Source organism: Pseudophryne corroboree, chromosome 1, assembly GCF_028390025.1.
Source record: "Pseudophryne corroboree isolate aPseCor3 chromosome 1, aPseCor3.hap2, whole genome shotgun sequence".
In the NCBI taxonomy this organism is placed as follows: Eukaryota; Metazoa; Chordata; class Amphibia; order Anura; family Myobatrachidae; genus Pseudophryne; species Pseudophryne corroboree.
This window is the reverse complement of record NC_086444.1, coordinates 1,091,840,555-1,091,863,297: the sequence shown is the minus strand read 5'-3', so window position 1 is coordinate 1,091,863,297 and position 22,743 is coordinate 1,091,840,555. Positions and strand designations below refer to the sequence as shown.

The following is a 22,743-nucleotide window of genomic DNA, read 5'->3' as shown; positions in this document are numbered from 1 at the left end:
TGTGACAGACCCCTTACCACGCCACTGTGGCAGCAGAAAGGCATGTTAAATAGGTGTTTTTAGAGATTATCAGAAAAAAACACTGAATTAAAGTTTATTATGCATTTTTTGTATATTTTAAACAGAGAGTACATTATAGTCCTTATTGGAAACAAGTTATCTGCTCATCATAGTATCTGAGCCAAGGATATGGAAATGTTTTTCCGGAATTGTGAATAATGTTCTTTACCATGTGAATCAATAAAGGATATTTCTGATCTAAATAAATGTATCCAGTCGAGCTGTAACAAATATACATCTTTCATGACCTGTGGGGGAGCTCAGAGCTGATGTTTAGTCCAGGAGTGGGGAGATCCTTCCCTAGATTCCCTAGGGACATATGGCTGGCTACATCTGGACTTTTAATGACAAAAATGTACTCTTTGATGAATAGGAACTAATTGGCCCATGCACGTGGCTCATGTAGATATTTAACATTGGAATGGGATAAATGTATGTATGTATTCCTCCTTGATTACTCTCTTGGATTTACAAATAGCTTCACACATGGGAAGAAGACTTTTGTGACATTAAATGACTGCCAAAACCAGAAACCTTAAATATTCACCAGAACATTTGGAATAGTTGTGCTATGCAATGGATAGCAAACGTAAATGCAATATAAACATCTCAAATATCTGTTTGCTTTATAGTAACCAGTAAAACAACACTGGTACTGGGTTCCTTAGTTTTCAGTTGCATATCCTCCTCATGAAGATGTATCCAGGAGATAGACCACTGAATCTCAGGTGCCAGTACTCAAAACTATACACATGCATATAAGGGCTACAGTAATTCAGTTTTGGTTGGAGTAGCTATCGCTGCTGCTTCCATCATTATCTCATGAGCCCTCCCCATCTTATCTTCACGCACTAGCTCACCTCACCATCATCCCTCACTAGCTCACCTCACCCTCTTCCCTCACTATATCATTTCACTATCTGCACTATTTGCCCTCTCCATTACATATTATCACACCTCACCATGAGCTCCCCATTTCCCCTCACTATCTCACCTCCCATCTTCCCTCACTATCTCACCTAACCATCCGTCCTCACTATTTTACCTCACCATCTCCTGTATCTCATTTCACCATCTTCTCTCACTAACTCACCTCACCATTAGCCCTCCCCATGTCACCTCATCATCTTCCCTCACTATATCACCTCACCATAAGCCCTCACCATCTTCCCTCACTATATCACCTCACCATCTTCCCTCACAAGCTCACTTCACCATCTTCTCCACTATTTCACCTAACCATCTGCCCTATCTAATTTCACCATCTTCTCTCACTTCACCATGAGTCCTCCCCATATCACCTAATCATCTTCCCTCACTTGTATGTAATGTCTGTTTGACTTTTACTTTCATCGTTCAATAATATATAGGAAATGTTATCACTTAATAAGCAATGTATAATTCATTTTAAAATAAATATATTTATTACCTTGGTTACAGTGTCGATTTTTCCCATTTATATAGGACTTTGTAATGGGTCTCTCCACACTTCTGCGAGGAACAATACAAGAAAAACTGAACTGGGCTTTTAATTTATATGATATAAATAAAGATGGATATATAACTAAAGAGGTAAGCACCACCTGGTTTATATTTCACACAATATGGGTAAAGCAAATAAAATATTATCTGTATTTGGTATTTTTCCTATTGTTACTACCAAACCCTGGTTTAATTATTACTTTTCTGAAGTATGATAAAATACAGATTGTGTCGTCAGATGCAGCAGTGGATTACAGAAGCTTCCAAGAGGCGTATACTTACCATGACACTTCCTGTAACATAGCATGTGCATTTACACTGCGTACACCTCTAAATCAGGCCCAACCTCTTTTTCACACCACAGTCACACACCAACAGACTTGTAGTGTACTGGACACTTAGGGTTTGCACATTTCTATCAATTGTGGCAGTGTAAATTTGCACAATGATGCTCAGTCATATCATTCCCCAGCCTCTTTCCATTTTTCTCAGAGCATACAGTGGTGCTTGAAAGTTTGTGAACCCTTCATAATTTTCTATACTTCTGCTGAAATTTGGCCATAAAACAGATTTTCACACAAATCCTACAAGTAGATAAAGAGAACCAAATCAAACAAATGAGACATTTTTTTAATTGCGGAAAATGATCCAATACCCACATATATGTGAGTGGCAAAAGTATGTGAACCTTTAGGCTTAGCAGATATTTTGAAGGTGAAATTAAAGTCAGGTATTTTCAATCTATGGGATGACAATCAGGTGTGAGTGGACAGCCTGTCTTTATAAAAGAACAGGGATCTATCAAAGTCTGATGTCCACAACACGTCTGTGGAAATGTATCATGCCACAAAAGGAGATTTCTGGGGACCTCAGAAGAATAGTTGCTGATGCTCATCAGGCTGGAAAATATTACAAAACCAACTCTAAAGAGTTTGGACTCCACCAATCAACAGTCAGACAGATTGTGTACAAATGGAGGAAATTCCAGACCATTATCACCCTCCCCAGCACTGTGGTCGACCAACAAAGATCACGCCAAGAGCAAGGTATCTAATAGTTTGTAAGGTCACAAAGGAACCCAAGGTAACCTCTAAGCAACTAAAGGCATTTCTGACATTATCTAATGTTGATGTTTATGAGTTCACCATCAGGAAGATACTGAACCATGGTGTGCATGGCAAGATTGCAAGGAGAAAGCCACTGCTCTCCAAAAAAAAAACATTGCTGCCCGTATGCAGTTTGCTAAAGATCACCTGGACAAGCCAAAAGGGTATTGGAACAATGTTTTGTGGACAGATTAGTCCAAAATAGAGCTTTTTGGATTGAGAAGCGTTATGTTTGGAGAAAAGAGAACACTGCATTCCAGCATAAAAAACTCATACCATCTGTGAAACATGGTGGTGGTGGTGGTGGTGGTGGTGGTATCATGGCTTGTGTCTGTTTTGCTGCATCTGGCCCAGGACAACTTGCCATCACTGATGGGACATTACATTTTGAATTCTACCAGAATATCCTAAATGAAAATGTCAGGACATCTGTCCATGAGCTGCATCTCAAGAGAATGTGGGTCATACAGCAACGACTCAAAGCACACAAGTTATTCAACCAACGAATGATTAAAGAAGAATAAATTGAAAGTTTTGGAATGTCCAAGACAAAGTTCTGACCTTAATCCAAGCTAATGTTGTGGAAGGACCTGAAGTGAGCAGTTCATAGGAGGAAACCCACCAAAATGACAGAGTTGAAGCTGTTTTGTACGGAGGAATGGGGTAAAATCCCTCCAAGCCAATGTTCAGGACTAATCATCAATTACCGGAAACGTTTACATGCAGTTATTGCTTCACAAGGCGATCATACCACATACTGAAAGAAAAGGTTCACATACTTTTGCCACCCACAGATGTGTGATATTGGATCATTTTCCCCAATAAGAAAAATGGTCTACTTTTTTTGTCTCATTTGATTTAGTTCTCTTTATCTACTTTCACTTGTGTGAAAATCTGAGGTAAATTTAGGCCAGAAATATAGAACAACTTTCAAGTACCACTGTATTATAGCTATAGAATGCAATTCCACCAGTGGTATACAGGGTGTCTGTAGCTTGTACTTTTTCTGCATTAGCAGTGTATAAAACGCATGGCACAGCTTAGTTGCATTATTCATGGCATGCCAAAAATGCTATTTGCCTTGAGTTTGAGGATAAGTGTACTGTATGTGGACACACCTGTAAGGTAGTTTTACCTCTGTGCCTCATATATACCTGCAGAGATTTAACCTATGTCAGATTGATCATAGCTAAGGCAAGACATGCGGAGAAGAAATAAAAGAATCGGTCCCCTTTCTATAGCATTATATAGAACCCCTCAAATTGTATACATGAGCGACTTGGAAAGAAATAAAAATAGACATAGTTATATACATGTGGCAACATTAAATGTACAGTATATAACGGCACTGTGTGTTAACAGGAGATGCTTGACATCATGAAGGCAATTTATGACATGATGGGGAAATGTACGTACCCTGTTGTTAGGGAAGATACACCGAAACAACACGTGGAAACATTCTTCCAGGTAAGCACTCCTCTTACATTGACATACTATAGATAAAACAATGTGTAAATGTACTATTATGGGATGTATTCGATGCTTGTCGGATCCTTTCCCGACGGAAAGGATCCGACAATGCAATATTCAATGAGCGGCCAAATCCGACCATACAGTCGACATTTGGCATGGGTTGGTGTAGAGTAACATATCAAAAAACAAAACCATACAGTCCTGGCAGAGAACAGATAAATAGTTCAACATAAAAAAGTATAAAGTCAATAAAAAGCAGAAGGTTCATTATCCCTTAGTAGGCTACATGCATATTGCAAAATAATAAGGACAGCCTCGCTATTACTAAGGGATGTGACCTGGTTAGAATGGCAGTGACCCTCTAGATTCCACCTCCATGGTATACCATGAGGTGAGAGTAACTGCCTTTCAAACGTACTCTTTAGTGGAGAGTGGTAATGTGAGTAAATAGTGAAGCTAAATACTGCAGGAAATAAGATTTTGACTCGAGACTCAACCCGTTAGACGGGTTGCAGCTATATGTGCTAAAATTAAACAAACACCCTGCTGACGAGTATTAGAGTCCAATATAGTGTAATAGTTCCAAAAAGTCAACTCATATGTACCTTAAAGAATATACCAAGAACAGTATTGATATAATTTTGGACTGCCATCCAAATAATTTGAACCAGTGGACACGTCCACATACAATGTACTAAATCTGCATCCGCATCGGAGCTTTTAAAACAGCTCAGAAACTCCCGCAAGGAATCGTAGCTTGGGTGTGAAGCAGTTTATAGTGCATTTCGGCATATGAGGAAGAGGCCAGCTGTTTATTAAACTTCATACAATACCCAATAACGTTTTTCAGGCCCTTTCCCGGGAAGGAGATATTCCATTTAGCCGGCCCATCCCCATAATTAGAAGGTCTCACTTCCATCTAGTCTGAGAATAAATGAATGATGTAGAGAATGGATATCGGAGGCTCAGTGTTACTACACAATCAGAAGAACTGGACAAATCAGTAGCTGGAAGTTGGGAGAGTAATTGGGTGATATAACTGCACACCTGAAAATAAGCAAAAAGAGGAAAATTAAGAGGAGGAAACTTCTCCTTAAGTTGGGACAGGGTGAGGTCTGCAGAGCAAAAAACTGATGTATTAATTGAAGTTTCTGGAGTTGCCAAGATCTAACCACCATGTGTGCCTCACCATTTTGAAAAGCTAACTTAGATATTAAGGGGAGAAATACGGAATGCGAAGAGCTCAAACACAACTGTTTCCAGAGAATGCACATCGCATACCAAGGGGGTTGGGTGGAGGGTGGAAATAAGGCAACCAGGAGAAGCATGACGTAGACTTACCAAGTCCATATGGGGGCCTGATCTAGGTCACTATATACATAATTATCGCCTCCACCTACCCAGTCCAAAGTATATCTATAATTAGCCACCAAGACATACAGTAATCTTGAATACAAGACACATATTTACTTTATTATTCCTAAAAACTATTACCACTTTGTAGAACTAATTATACTTTGTGAAATATGGTTTTAGTTTTAACCCCTTTCACTGAATAGTGGGGGTCCCTCCCCTTAGATACACCCTCGGTGACCAACGATAAAACAAGGACTTACAAGGAGGACCTGATTTGCAGAGCAATTTATATTACATAACACTTCAAACATCCAGCACCGGTAGCTTCCATACTGGAATGGGGAATCTAATTATGCTGACGATTTCATCAGGGGTCAGTGAACGGAATACCCACCATCCAAGATTTTTTTTTTTTTGTCTTAATCGTAAGGTTTTATTTAAGTTTCAAAAGTTGCAGTAAGAGTAAGTATAACACAACATAGTAGAAGAGAGAATGAGGAGAACAATATATGTTGAAAATGCACTTAAACAATCACAGCAAAGATGAGAAGGTACAGATGTAGCCACCTTTATCTTGACTGTTTCTCCGCCGAGACGGGCGTTTAGTCACGCTAAGGCGATAGCTGAGTTTAATCACAGGTAGGCGCGTTGAGGCGATCTAGATACTCATCATGCATTACACATCTCCACCACTGTGTGGCTAATGCTCCACTAATCCAGTACTTTCGATCGTACAGTATAGCAGCGGATTGATCTACAGCTCTGGCAATACTGTAGGCGTAACGGGAGGCGGTGGAAAAAGTATGGAGTACTGTATGTGTATGGAGACGCAACTACAGTAATTGTGTAAAAGGAAGAATGTACAGGACAATGTATAAACACCGTGCTTTTAAAATACATGAGCGTCTGGGAATGGAGGGCTACAGTAGCTAGCAGGAGGCGGTGGAAAATACCGTGCTTTACAAATGCGAGCGTCCGAGTCCTCTAAGGCATAAACCAACACCAATGGGGTGGGGGCCGGGCGCTGTTTGCAGTACTTTCACACATGAAATTGGGAGTCTCTCATGAGGCGTCATGGGCTAGGGGTGAAGGCTCCCACCTCCCACGCTGGGGGTCCAGGGTTCGAGACGTGATGTGCCTTCTTTTTTTTTTTTTTATTGTAATAATACACTGTATTATTTTATCTACATTGTAAGACAGTCAATGGAAAGGTGCACACAAGTTACTGTACATATAAATCAGAGTACATCTGCAGGAGCGATTCTTTACGCTAAATGCAACTAAACAGCGGGAATGAAATGAGGGTATTCTGACACTACTAACTGAGCAAAACAGTACTGTAGATCTTCAGCGTTTGTGTATTGCACATGACCTGAATTCCCTCCCTGTGCAGGCTCCCAGGGGGGAAGGGCGATGGGGGTAGGGGGAGACGATGGGAAATACTGTACTGTACTGTGCCTTTGAAATGCAATTACATGAGCGTCCGAGTCCACTACTGCATACTGTAAACCAACACCAATGGGAAGGAAATGCCAACCATTTTTTTTATGTGTTCCCGTGACATTCATTTAAAAAAAAAAAAATTCTCTCTAATACATCCAATGGAAGGATGCACACAGGTTTCACATAAATCAAAGTACATCTGCAGGAGCGATTCTTTACGCTAAATGCAACTGCACAACGGCAATGAGTAGAAATGAGTGTATTCTGACGCTACTAAGTGAGCAAAACAGTACTATACAGTAGATATTCGGCGTTTGTGTATTGCACATGACCTGAATTCCCTCCCTGTCTACTGCATGATCTGTGCAGGCTCCCAGGGGGGAAGGGCAATAGGCTAGCAGGAGGCGGTGGAAAATACCGTGCTTTACAAATGCGAGCGTCCGAGTCCTCTAAGGCATAAACCAACACCAATGGGGTGGGGGCCGGGCGCTGTTTGCAGTACTTTCACACATGAAATTGGGAGTCTCTCATGAGGCGTCGTGGGCTAGGGGTGAAGGCTCCCACCTCCCACGCTGGGGGTCCAGGGTTCGAGATGTGATGTGCCTTCTTTTTTTTTTTTTATTGTAATAATACACTGTATTATTTTATTTACATTGTAAGACAGTCAATGGAAAGGTGCACACAAGTTACATATAAATTAGAGTACATCTGCAGGAGCGATTCTTTACGCTAAATGCAACTAAACAGCGGGAATGAAATGAGGGTATTCTGACACTACTAACTGAGCAAAACAGTACTGTAGATCTTCAGCGTTTGTGTATTGCACATGACCTGAATTCCCTCCCTGTGCAGGCTTCCAGGGGGGAAGGGCGATGGGGGTAGGGGGAGACGATGGGAAATACTGTACTGTGCCTTTGAAATGCAATTACATGAGCGACCGAGTCCACTACGGCATACTCAAAACTAAGGGAAGCACAAAGTACATTAACTACGTTGAATGCCTGGAACGCACGACGTCTGAGACGCACAACGTCTGAGACGCACGACGTCTGAGACGCTCATTGAGCATAAGGACGGTGTCATGGCTGCTGGAAGGGACCGTCCTTACTCTATGGGTGAGCTGCGTCTCCTCGTTTGCTGGCGGGACAGAACTCTCGCCAGCAACGAGGAGAAAATGAGGGCGTACCGGAGGGCCAGCAGGGACATCCTCCGGAGGTATAACCGGAGGAGAACGGTGAGGTCACTCCAGAGGAGATGGAGTGACCTCGTTAGGAGGACCCCAAGACGCCTGCAGGCCATAAGGGATTGTAAGTACAGTACATTACTGTAGATTACTGTACTTTAAGTTACTGTAGTTACAGGTACAGTACATTATAGCAGGGGCTGCTGTAGCAGCAGGTATCCGGTCTATACAGCACTGTATTTGTGGTAAACAAATGGTTAAACAAGGACCAAACATTAACCCGGGTCAAAAGTTTAATTTGTTTTTTGGTGTCGACCTAGATGGTGCGGCTTTTGAAATTGGTTGACACCAGTTACTGTAGGTTGACATGGTCGTTAAGTTGACATGGAAGAAGATCGACATGAGTTTTACAAAAAATAAGAATTTACTTACCGATAATTCTATTTCTCATAGTCCGTAGTGGATGCTGGGGACTCCGAAAGGACCATGGGGAATAGCGGCTCCGCAGGAGACTGGGCACAAAAGTAAAAAGCTTTAGGACTACCTGGTGTGCACTGGCTCCTCCCCCTATGACCCTCCTCCAAGCCTCAGTTAGGATACTGTGCCCGGACGAGCGTACACAATAAGGAAGGATTTTGAATCCCGGGTAAGACTCATACCAGCCACACCAATCACACCGTACAACTTGTGATCTGAACCCAGTTAACAGCATGATAACAGAAGGAGCCTCCGAAAAGATGGCTCACAATAACAATAACCCGATTTTTGTAACAATAACTATGTACAAGTAATGCAGACAATCCGCACTTGGGATGGGCGCCCAGCATCCACTACGGACTATGAGAAATAGAATTATCGGTAAGTAAATTCTTATTTTCTCTAACGTCCTAGTGGATGCTGGGGACTCCGAAAGGACCATGGGGATTATACCAAAGCTCCCAAACGGGCGGGAGAGTGCGGATGACTCTGCAGCACCGAATGAGAGAACTCCAGGTCCTCCTCAGCCAGGGTATCAAATTTGTAGAATTTAGCAAACGTGTTTTCCCCTGACCAAGTAGCTGCTCGGCAAAGTTGTAAAGCCGAGACCCCTCGGGCAGCCGCCCAAGATGAGCCCACTTTCCGTGTGGAATGGGCTTTTACAGATTTTGGCTGTGGCAGGCCTGCCACAGAATGTGCAAGCTGAATTGTACTACAAGTCCAACGAGCAATCGTCTGCTTAGAAGCAGGAGCACCCAGCTTGTTGGGTGCATACAGGATAAACAGCGAATCAGATTTTCTGACTCCAGCCGTCCTGGAAACATATATTTTCAGGGCCCTGACTACGTCCAGCAACTTGGAATCCTCCAAGTCCCTAGTAGCCGCAGGCACCACAATAGGCTGGTTTAAGTGAAAAGCTGAAACCACCTTAGGGAGAAATTGAGGACGAGTCCTCAATTCTGCCCTGTCCGTATGAAAAATTAGGTAAGGGCTTTTATAGGATAAAGCCGCCAATTCTGAGACACGCCTGGCTGAAGCCAGGGCTAACAGCATTACCACTTTCCATGTGAGATATTTTAAGTCCACAGTGGTGAGTGGTTCAAACCAATGTGATTTTAGGAATCCCAAAACTACATTGAGATCCCAAGGTGCCACTGGAGGCACAAAAGGAGGCTGTATATGCAGTACTCCCTTGACAAACGTCTGAACTTCAGGAACAGAAGCCAGTTCTTTTTGGAAGAATATTGACAGGGCCGAAATTTGAACCTTAATGGACCCTAATTTGAGGCCCATAGACAGTCCTGTTTGCAGGAAATGCAGGAAACGACCCAGTTGAAATTCCTCTGTAGGGGCCTTCCTGGCCTCGCACCACGCAACATATTTACGCCAAATACGGTGATAATGTTGTACGGTTACATCCTTCCTGGCTTTGATCAGGGTAGGGATGACTTCATCCGGAATGCCTTTTTCCTTCAGGATCCGGCGTTCAACCGCCATGCCGTCAAACGCAGCCGCGGTAAGTCTTGGAACAGACATGGTCCCTGCTGGAGCAGGTCCTTTCTTAGAGGTAGAGGCCACGGGTCTTCCGTGAGCATCTCTTGAATTTCCGGGTACCAAGTCCTTCTTGGCCAATCCGGAGCCACGAGTATAGTCTTTACTCCTCTCCTTCTTATGATTCTCAGTACTTTTGGTATGAGAGGAAGAGGAGGGAACACATACACTGACTGGTACACCCACGGTGTTACCAGAGCGTCCACAGCTATTGCCTGAGGGTCCCTTGACCTGGCGCAATATCTGTCCAGTTTTTTGTTGAGGCGGGACGCCATCATGTCCACCTTTGGTTTTTCCCAACGGTTCACAATCATGTGGAAGACTTCTGGGTGAAGTCCCCACTCCCCCGGGTGAAGATCGTGTCTGCTGAGGAAGTCTGCTTCCCAGTTGTCCACTCCCGGAATGAACACTGCTGACAGTGCTATCACATGATTCTCCGCCCAGCGAAGAATCCTTGCCACTTCCATCATTGCCCTCCTGCTTCTTGTGCCGCCCTGTCTGTTTACGTGGGCGACTGCCGTGATGTTGTCCGACTGGATCAACACCGGCTGACCCTGAAGCAGAGGTCTTGCCTGACTTAGGGCATTGTAAATGGCCCTTAGTTCCAGGATATTTATGTGAAGTGACGTTTCCATGCTTGACCACAAGCCCTGGAAATTTCTTCCCTGTGTGACTACTCCCCAGCCTCTCAGGCTGGCATCCGTGGTCACCAGGACCAAATCCTGAATGCCGAATCTGCGGCCCTCTAGGAGATGAGCACTCTGTAACCACCACAGGAGAGACACCCTTGTCCTTGGAGACAGGATTATCCGCTGATGCATTTGAAGATGCGATCCGGACCATTTGTCCAGCAGATCCCACTGAAAAGTTCTTGCGTGGAATCTGCCGAATGGAATCGCTTCGTAAGAAGCCACCATCTTTCCCAGGACCCTTGTGCATTGATGTACTGACACTTGGCCTGGTCTTAGGAGGTTCCTGACTAGGTCGGATAACTCCTTGGCCTTCTCCTCCGGGAGAAACACCTTTTTCTGTACTGTGTCCAGAATCATCCCTAGGAACAGCAGACGTGTCGTCGGAATCAGCTGCGATTTTGGAATATTTAGAATCCATCCGTGCTGTCGTAGTACTACTTGAGATAGTGCTACTCCGACCTCTAACTGTTCTCTGGACCTTGCCCTTATCAGGAGATCGTCCAAGTAAGGGATAATTAAGACGCCTTTTCTTCGAAGAAGAATCATCATTTCGGCCATTACCTTGGTAAAGACCCGGGGTGCCGTGGACAATCCAAACGGCAGCGTCTGAAACTGATAGTGACAGTTCTGTACCACAAACCTGAGGTACCCTTGGTGAGAAGGGCAAATTGGGACATGGAGGTAAGTATCCTTGATGTCCAGAGACACCATATAGTCCCCTTCTTCCAGGTTCGCTATCACTGCTCTGAGTGACTCCATCTTGAACTTGAACCTTTTTATGTAAGTGTTCAATGATTTCAGATTTAAAATGGGTCTCACCGAGCCGTCCGGCTTCGGTACCACAAACAGCGTGGAATAATACCCCTTTCCCTGTTGTAGGAGGGGTACCTTGATTATCACCTGCTGGGAATACAGCTTGTGAATGGCTTCCAATACCGCCTCCCTGTCGGGGGGAGACGTTGGTAAAGCAGACTTCAGGAACCGGCGAGGGGGAGACGTCTCGAATTCCAATTTGTACCCCTGAGATACTACCTGCAGGATCCAGGGGTCCACTTGCGAGTGAGCCCACTGCGCGCTGAAATTCTTGAGACGGGCCCCCACCGTGCCTGAGTCCGCTTGTAAGGCCCCAGCGTCATGCTGAGGACTTGGCAGAAGCGGGGGAGGGCTTCTGTTTGTGGGAAGAGGCTGTCTGCTGCAGTCTTTTTCCCCTTCCTCTGCCCCGGGGCAGATATGAGTGGCCTTTTGCCCGCTTGCCCTTATGGGGACGAAAGGACTGAGCCTGAAAAGACGGTATCTTTTTCTGCTGCGAGGTGACTTGGGGTAAAAAGGTGGATTTTCCAGCCGTTGCCGTGGCCACCAGGTCCGATAGACCGACCCCAAATAACTCCTCCCCTTTATACGGCAATACTTCCATATGCCGTTTGGAATCCGCATCCCCTGACCACTGTCGCGTCCATAATCCTCTTCGGGCAGAAATGGACATCGCACTTACTCTTGATGCCAGAGTGCAAATATCCCTCTGTGCATCTCGCATATATAGAAATGCATCCTTTAAATGCTCTATAGTCAATAATATATTGTCCCTGTCCAGGGTATCAATATTTTCAGTCAGGGAATCCGACCAAGCCACCCCAGCACTGCACATCCAGGCTGAGGCGATTGCTGGTCGCAGTATAATACCAGTATGTGTGTATATACTTTTAAGGATATTTTCCAGCTTCCTATCAGCTGGTTCCTTAAGGGCGGCCGTATCAGGGGACGTAACGCCACTTGTTTTGATAAGCGTGTGAGCGCCTTATCTACGCTAGGGGGTGTTTCCCAACGCGCCCTAACCTCTGGCGGGAATGGGTATAATGCCAATAACTTTTTAGAAATTAGCAGTTTTTTATCGGGGGAAACCCACGCTTCATCACACACCTCATTTAATTCATCTGATTCGGGAAAAACTACGGGTAGTTTTTTCACACCCCACATAATACCCTTTTTTGTGGTACTTGTAGTATCAGAAATGTTCAAAACCTCCTTCATTGCCGTGATCATGTAACGTGTGGACCTACTGGAAAATACGTTAGTTTCCTCACCGTTGACACTGGGGTCAGTGTCCGTGTCTGTGTCTGTATCGACCTGAGGTAACGGGCGCTTTAGAGCCCCTGACGGTGTTTGAGACGCCTGTACAGGTATTAACTGATTTGCCGGCTGTCTCATGTCGTCAACAGTCTTTTGTAAAGTGCTGACACTATCACGTAATTCTTTCCATAAGACCATCCAGTCAGGTGTCGACTCCCTAGGGGGTGACATCACTAACACAGGCAATTGCTCCGCCTCCACACCATTTTCCTCCTCATACATGTCGACACAACGTACCGACACACAGCACACACACAGGGAATGCTCTGATAGAGGACAGGACCCCACTAGCCCTTTGGGGAGACAGAGGGAGAGTTTGCCAGCACACACCAGAGCGCTATATATATACAGGGATAACCTTATATAAGTGTTTTTCCCTAATATAGCTGCTGTATATATTTATATGCCAATTTAGTGCCCCCCCTCTCTTGTTTTACCCTGTTTCTGTAGTGCAGGACTGCAGGGGAGAGTCAGGGAGCCTTCCTCCAACGGAGCTGTGAGGAAAAAATGGCGCCAGTGTGCTGAGGAGATAGGCTCCGCCCCTTTTCCGGCGGCCTTTCTCCCGCTTTTTTATGTAAAAATAGGCAGGGGTTAAATACATCCATATAGCCCAGGAGCTATATGTGATGTATTTTTTGCCAAAAAAGGTGTTTTTATTCTAAGCAGCTGAGGAGAGCCACCTAGATTGCACCCTTCTCGTTCGGGCACAAAATCTTAACTGAGGCTTGGAGGAGGGTCATAGGGGGAGGAGCCAGTGCACACCAGGTAGTCCTAAAGCTTTTTACTTTTGTGCCCAGTCTCCTGCGGAGCCGCTATTCCCCATGGTCCTTTCGGAGTCCCCAGCATCCACTAGGACGTTAGAGAAACAATTATTACTTTTTTAAACTTGTATATACAGTATACAGTAGTTCTTTACAATCCACGTGGTCTACGATTGTGCAGTGTACAGTATCATGCAGTGTACAGTATATGCAGTGTATCACAGTGTATCGTGCTGCGTAATTGCAGCGTGTCATGCAGTGTACATTCAGTATATGGTATTGTGCAGTGAGTGTAATGCATAGTGAATCACATCGTGCAGTGTACTGTATACACATGTGGTACTGTAATTGCAGTTTTTTGTGCAGTGTACATTGTATCATATTTTGCAGGGAAATGTTGTCGTATCACGCAGTGCATACAGTATGCAGTGTCGTGCAGTGCATTGTGTGGTTTAATTGCAGTGTGTCATGCAGTGTACCTGCAGCGTATTGTGCAGTGTATCGTACATTATCATTCAGTGTAACGTGCAGCTGTAATTGCAGTCTCCTGCCTCCCACGCTGAGAGTACCGATTTTTATACCCAAAGTTCAAGTACAGTAACTATTTTTTTAGTAGATTTGTGTTTCAGATAGTACAGTGTTCTAAGGGACGTTACTGTGGTAGAAATTATTCTAAGGGGTGTTACAGTGGCCTAATGTGTTCTGACGTGCATTACTCTTGCATAATGTGTTATAAGGTTCATGACTGTGGCAGATCTCTACTTTGTGACGTAATGTGGATATACTACTGCACTACTGTGACGTACAGTACAGTAACGTGAATAAGGTGCTCTACTGTGTGACACTACGTGAATCAAGGACAGTACTGTGACGTGAATACGGTGCTCTACTGTGTGACACAACGTGAATCAAGGACAGTACTGTGACGTGAATAAACTGCACTACTGTGACATGACGTGAATAAGATGAATTCAGGTGAGTGCTGCATCATCTGTCATGGAATCAATTTATACTGTAATGAACAGTACTGAGATGGTTAAGGGTGGGAGGGCTGCATGCTGATGTGTGTCATAATGTTTATAAGGGCAATGCTAATGTGTGTAACAGTCGCACCAGACTATAAAGGTAGTGTTCTGTCTAATACCCTGGACCTACTGTACTGTAGCGATACTGTAAGTGTACTGTATGTCACATTTAGAAATGTCCCCCTTAAGTTTTGAAGACAGTACAGTACACTATGCCCTCCTGAGTGATTAGGTGCAGGGTACTAGAATGAACAATTCCATTGATTGTGATGTCATAAAGATGCTGTCAATGTTGAATTTCATTGACTGTACAGTATGCTGCCATTATACTGTATATATATTTTTACAGGGCTGGTAGCAAGACGGCACAGGAGGCGGAACAGGCGCCGCCAAGCTGGTAAGTATTGTCAAATACAGTAGTGTACAGTACATAGTGATTTCTATAGTCCCACCCCCCTGTCCTGACCATCACAGATAACTCGCTGCAATCCGGATGGGAGAGAGGGTGGGACACTTCCTGTGAGATCTGGTTGCCCGTGATGTTAAGAATGTCTGTTTACAAAACTAACTGTAAATATTAAACACACAGTATAAATAACATTGTAGATAGCTGAATACCCGTGCTGCGCTACGGGATGAGGATGGTAAATTACAGTGATAGTTGTTTGTTAATTTACGTTTGGCAGCTTCACTTACAGCACTGTTGTTATTTTTTTTCTCGCAGTACCACCACCACCACCACCACCACCACCTGCGCTGCCAGGTATTGTGTAACGAGAATTCTGGTGCGACTGTCATCGTTACACTACTGTACATGTGTCCTGGATACTGTATAGTACATGTTACAAATTGACAGCTTCACTTACAGCACTGTTGTTTTTTTTCTCACAGTACCACCACCACCACCACCACCACCTGCACTGCCAGGTATTGTGTAACGAGAATTCTGGTGCGACTGCCATCATTACACTACTGTACATGTGTCCTGGATACTGTATAGTACATGTTACAAATTGACAGCTTCACTTACAGCACTGTTGTTTTTTTTCTCACAGTACCACTACCACCACCACCACCACCACCACCTGCGCTGCCAGGTATTGTGTAACGATAATTCTGGTGCGACTGTCATCATTACACTACTGTACATGTGTCCTGGATACTGTATAGTACATGTTACAAATTGACAGCTTCACTTACAGCACTGTTGTTTTTTTTCTCACAGTACCACCACCACCACCACCACCACCACCACCTGCGCTGCCAGGTATTGTGTAACGAGAATTCTGGTGCGACTGTCATCGTTACACTACTGTACATGTGTCCTGGATACTGTATAGTACATGTTACAAATTGACAGCTTCACTTACAGCACTGTTGTTTTTTTTCTCACAGTACCACCACCACCACCACCACCGTCTGACCAGCAGAGCTCCGGAAGTGGTAATCATTATTTTTGTTACAGACACACTAGTTTCCTACAGTATTACTGTAATTTTTTTATTTTACAATACTTGTTATCTTGTACACACAGACCGCCTCGTTATTGATACGGAGCCAGAGGAGGAGGAGGAGGAGGAAATGGGGGAGCCTTCAGGCCAGCCTGGTAAGAATTGTAATCTACTGTACAGTACTCTACTGTACTGTATTGTACATTTATTATTTATTGATTTATTAACAGTACCAATGGCTTGGGTTTGCGTGACCAGTGGTCAGGATTCCAGCAGTCAAGTGACCGACAGCGGTATCCTGATTGCAGAAATCCCATTCACTTTTCTTTTTGTTTTTTTTATATTCAACACAGATGTCACTTACGTGGACTCTTAGTCGGAGGAGGAGCCACAGTATAGTAAGTACAGTAGGATTTTCTCAAGCCCATTCTTAAAAGTATTGACCAAGTCCACTTTTATTACTTTTCAGGCAGGGAATTCGAAACGTACAGTATTTCCCTCACTGTGAAGACCCCTTTTCGCCTCTGTATGCGAAATCTCCTCTCCTCCAACACGAGTGACTGTGCACGTGTCCTCTGTGTCGATCTTATCAAAAACAGTTCCTGTGTATTGTCCCCTTACTGTATATATTTGTAAAGGTTAATCATGTTCCCTCTTAATCTCCTCTTTTCCAATGTAAACATGCCTAGCCTAGCAAGCCTTTCCTCGTATTCCAGCTTCTCAATCCACTTGATCACTTTGGTCGCCCTCCTCCTATACCTTTTCTAGTTCCACGATATCCATTTTGTAGTATGGTGCCCAAAATTGTGCATCCTACCCACCCTCCACTAGCCTAAACCTCCAATCATACTCTGAATCCAGACTCTGCATTCTGAATGTCGGGATCCAGACAGCAGGTGTTTTAAATACAGGTACAGTACAGTATGTCCCCTACCACTGGATAATCATTCTGCTCCTACTGTATTATGAATATCTCTCTGCCTCCTGTAGCACTGTACTACTGTAGACTACTGTGCAATTTTGTAGTAACTGTACTCTACTGTATTTTGTTTATAATCTTTTTTTTATTTTCCACTCATATCCGAGCGCTGCCACGTGCTGTGAGTTCACGGTCGGTGGCCATTTTGTCAGGTTGCTAAGCGATCCAGCTCGGTATACCGTAATGTGCATAGACCTCGCTTATCCCGGTGTAATTGAGCTAGGGGATTGTGACGCTCCTTCAGCAGTGCCCCCTGGACTGTAAAATGTATGCCATACTGTATCTCACTACATATCCGAGCGCTGCCACGTGCTGGGAGTTCACGGTCGGCGGCCATTTTGTCAGGTTGCTAAGCGATCCAGCTCGGTATACCGTAATGTGCATAGACCTCGCTTATCCCGGTGTAATTGAGCTAGGGGATTGTGACGCTCCTTCAGCATTGCCCCCTGGACTGTAAAATGTATGCCATACTGTATCTCACTACATATCCGAGCGCTGCCACGTGCTGGGGGTTCACGGTCGGCGGCCATTTTGTCAGGTTGCTAAGCGATCCAGCTCGGTATACCGTAATGTGCATAGACCTCGCTTATCCCGGTGTAATTAAGCTAGGGGATTGTGACGCTCCTTCAGCATTGCCCCCTGGCCTGTAAAATGTATACCATACTGTATCTCACTCCATATCCGAGCGCTGCCACGTGCTGGGGGTTCACGGTCGGCGGCCATTTTGTCAGGTTGCTCAGCGATCGAGCTCGGTATAACGTAATGTGCATAGACCTCGCTTATCCCGGTGTAATTAAGCTAGGGGATTGTGACGCTCCTTCAGCATTGCCCCCTGGCCTGTAAAATGTATACCATACTGTATCTCACTCCATATCCGAGCGCTGCCACGTGCTGGGGGTTCACGGTCGGTGGCCATTTTGTCAGGTTGCTCAGCGATCGAGCTCGGTATAACGTAATGTGCATAGACCTCGCTTATCCCGGTGTAATTAAGCTAGGGGATTGTGACGCTCCTTCAGCATTGCCCCCTGGCCTGTAAAATGTATACCATACTGTATCTCACTCCATATCCGAGCGCTGCCACGTGCTGAGGGTTCACGGTCGGTGGCCATCTTTAGTGTGCATAGAACTTGCTTATCCACATAGGCCCCTGTGTTTTTAACTACTATATTGAGATGCACATTTCTAGGCCTACAGTATTTAATATACAGTAAGCAGCATTGTTGTTAGGCAATAATTGAAGAATTTACATACAGTACTGACATGTACTGTATGTAATGCTTGTACATCATGTCAGTCGACCCTTATGCTGTACACTACTGTAAGTCTCACAGGGCCCATGCACTTCCAAGGAGGGTTATTTACTGTACTGTATCTGTTTCATACAGGAAACTAATTGCAGTCCATAACACTGAAGTGGTATTTTCAGTACTGTACAGTATACAATACTTAAATTTGAACATCAGGTACTGGATAGTAAACATGTACAGTATTAACTTCTATCATAAAACTCTTATGCATTTTCAGATGTGTAAATTTTAGACTACAGTATTCACAAATGTTTTTTCTCCATACAGGAATTATAGTTGGACAACATGCCAGTAACTATCAACAAAACGATGAGCAAGATAATCGCCAACATGAAAAAAGAAAATAAAACCATCAAAGAGATCCATGCATGGCTCAAGGAAAGTGGCATTATAGTCACTTTAGAAACGGTGCGCTATCATGCATTCGAGAGAACAACGCCCAGATTTGTATTTCCTACAAAATGCACATGGTACGTACTGTACACTACTGTAATGTTTAAATGACTTGCTTTATACCATAGACAATTTTTTGGAAATAAAATAAAAACTTCATCTATTGTAACTGTGATTGTGCTGTTCATGAATTCATATTTTTCATACTGTATTGTACTGTAGGAGAGTGCAACAAATTGTGGAGGAACTAACTCGTGAGGATGATGAGCGTACTGCTTTGCAAATAAAACGAATTCTCCATTCCAAGTATGACCTGGACATATCGGCCACCAGCATCAGAAGGATGCGACGGAAAATGGGATGGACCTTTGGCGCAACAAGGTAAAATACTGAAAGCAGTATAAACCATACAGTAAATGCACTGTTAATAATCCCTTGATACGTGATATAACAATGCCATAAATCATTATACAGAGTGTGTACTTTATACTATATACAGTATGTGTGTGTGTATATACTGTATATATTCTATCCCAAAAGAGATACCTACTGTATAGGCACTCAGAGACAGCAATGAAGCATTGCCGGCTTATTGTGATGATTGTATACTGTGTGTGTGTGTGTGTGTGTGTGTGTGTGTGTGTGTGTGTGTATGTACAGTATGTATATATATATTACTCTGTATGTACCTTAATGTATGTACAGTTTAATGTATACAGTAGGTATATAATACAGTATACTGCACATACAGTCTACTGTATATAAAGTAATCTGTAAATCTGTAATTTCATAACTGTATCTGATTTCATTATTTTTGGCTCTTCACAGGATATCTCCAATGATAAGAGATGTGAATAAAGAAAAGAGAGTGGAACAGGCACGGCGATGGATTGAGAGTGGTGAAACATTTGATGATGTCATTTTCACAGATGAATCGTCTGTTGCCCTTGAGCGGTTCTCCAGAATGTCATTCAGGAAACGTAACCATATCTCATTAAAACCACGCCCAAAGCATCCATTGAAAGTCCATGTATGGGGAGGCATATCACGATTAGGAGCTGGTCCCCTATTATTTTTCGAAGGTACAGTACTATACTTTATTCTGTGCCTGTGTTCTGTAAAAATACATGCTGTACTGTAGAGTACATGTAACTGCACAATAAAAGGAGTTGCTTATTAATGAACAACATTTTTTGATTTCTGTAGGGATCATGGATAAGAAATTTTTCCAAGAAACAATAGTAGAGGAATGTATGGTGCCATTTGTGAATAAATATTACCCAACTCACCATAGGATATTCCAAGACAATGATCCTAAACACTCCGCCTCAGCCAAATTTATGGAAGAGAAAGGTATGAATTGGGAACGCACACCACCAGAGTGAGTATTCTTTCAACAGTGTACAAGTAAAATTTTAGATAGCACTCTAGTACTGTAAATTTATTTTTTTGTTTAATAAACAGTACAATATTGTATGTTTAATTTTCTCTATTTACTGTAATGTCATTAATTTTTTCTATACGCTTTTTTTTTATTTTTATATAGATCACCAGACATGAACCCAATCGAATTAGTGTGGGCTCAATTGAAGAGGTACATTAGGAGTGTTGCAAAGCCAACAACAAAACAGCAACTGTTGGATGGGATAAAGAAATTTTGTCTAGAAGTACTCACACCTGAACATTGTAATAATTATATAAATCACCTGTATAAAGTATTACCTGTTGTAGTCGAAAGAAATGGTCAAGCCACAAATATGTAGTTCTGTACTGTATTTTTTGTTTAAAATTTTAAATTGGTGCTTTATTAAAAAAAATTATAAAATTGCCTTTGTCTGATTATTGCATAAACTAATGTAGAATATTATACAGTAGTAATGTTATTGATGTGTATGAACAGTTATTTTCAGTTTTATAAGTCCTGAATAAGAGTACTGTACATTTTGATCAGTGCAGTACATGGAATCGGATGTTGTAATACTTTTTTTTACATTAATATTGATGCTTTTCCAATAAATATTCAATTTTACAGTATGGTACGGTACAGTACATGAGGGTACCTGTACAGTATGATACGTCATTATGGGGGAGAAATACTGTATCCACTAAATGTACAGTAAAATGTTTTTTTCTTATTACAAACACACAAATGCATCTCAGATGGAAATATGCTATACACAGCAGACAGCTTATGGTGACAGAACTTCCCTACTGTATCCCCACCCATAGTCGTGGTATATTTTAGATTGCCTAATGAGACACTCCTGCAGCATTGCCAATGATTCATGTAAAACCTGTGTGCAAACAGTATCTGTATTGAATGCAAAGTACAGTAAGAGTACAGTATACAGTATTATCAGAGCCAAACCTGACCAACATGATGCCCTAGGCTAGATTTTGGCTGATGCCCTCTTGCACAGATGCTACGTAGTTCCGCCTCTAACCCTGCACCCCTTTCCCAGCACCATCACCCATTTTGGCGCTCCTACCCCCTATAATCTAAATAAGAACAATGTGCACATTTAGTGCCAGCCCAAAACAGTGTACAGTATGTTCTTGCTGGGAAGGGGCATGGTAACACAATAATACCCGAAGATGAAATGACACAACACAGTACTGCAACTTTATTCACATTATATCATGCAGTGGTGTCTCTTATTCTCATTACATCATATCATAGTACCACATTACTCCTAACAGTAATGCCCCTTATTCACATTACACCCCACCACATTCATCTTTATTTACATTAGACCATAGGTTCTCAAACTCAGTCCTCAGGACCCCACACAGTGCAGGTTTTGCAGGTCTCACAGAATCACAAGTGGAAAAAATTGGCTCCACCTACTGTATGGACCTTCTAAAATGTGTCAGTTAGAAATTAATACACCTGTGCACTTGCTGGTTTACCTGCAAAACATGCACTGTGTGGGGTCCTGAGGACCAAGTTTGAGAACCACTGCATTAGACCATGCAGTAGTGCCCTTTCCTTATGTTACACCAGAAAATATTGTAGTACACCTTATACACATACAGTACAGTAATGCCACACATTAGTAATGCATTTCATATTTACATTTTCTGATTTAATTTCATAGAGCCGCAGTCACTCACAGAATATAGGCATGTACTGTAGCATCTCATTTTATTCAGCAGAAGCTGATTATTCCCGTTTGGCTAGTTTGCCGCCTCTGTACAGTATATTACAATAGAAAAAAATTATAGTGTCAGGGGAAAAAGCACCTCATGACAGATACTGTACACAAGCTCATATCTAAATACTGTATACTGTAAGCAGTGACATTAAGGGGTACAGTATATGCAATTGCGGTCGAATTCCGGCAGGAATACGGAAAAAATGGACACGGGATCCCCCATCTTTTTAGAACCAGCACCGGGCTCTGCGCCTGGTCCTGGTGCAAAAAATAAGGGGGACAAAAAAGCGTAGGGGTTCCCCATATTTTTTGAACCAGCACTGGGCTCCACTAGCTGGACAGATAATGCACAGCCGGGGGACACTTTTATACCGGTCCCTGCGGCCATGGAATTAAATACCCAACTAGTCACACCTGGCCGGGGTACCCTGGAGGAGTGGGGGCCCCTTAAATCAAGGGGACCCCCCCTCCAGTCACTCGATTATCTCTATCGCCCCTGTGTATTGTAGCTAGGGGATTGTGACGCTCCTTCAGCATTGCCCTGTAGCCTGCAAAATCTGTGCTGTTATTTGCTCCATAGCTGAGTGCCTCCTAGGAGCTAGGAGTCACAGGCGGTAGCCATTTCAATTGAGTCTGCCCTGCTATAGAATTGTATGTGTACAGTACCGTACGGTGCATAGAACCTTTACAGTAGAAACTCTCCTGCAGCTTTGGCCTGCTTT

At 43.3% G+C, this 22,743-nt stretch overlaps 1 protein-coding gene across 2 annotated transcripts in view; it reads left to right on the top strand.

Annotated features, from left to right (window-relative positions):
• The window catches only part of KCNIP4 (potassium voltage-gated channel interacting protein 4), a 1,130,783-nt gene that overhangs the window by 1,092,388 nt on the left and 15,652 nt on the right, over positions 1 to 22,743 (top strand). For both annotated transcript variants that reach the window (XM_063921664.1, XM_063921654.1), the window contains exons 5-6: positions 1,525 to 1,632; positions 4,011 to 4,115. In XM_063921664.1, coding sequence (XP_063777734.1) covers positions 1,525 to 1,632; positions 4,011 to 4,115 — 213 coding nt within the window. The remainder of the gene's footprint in view (positions 1 to 1,524; positions 1,633 to 4,010; positions 4,116 to 22,743) is intronic.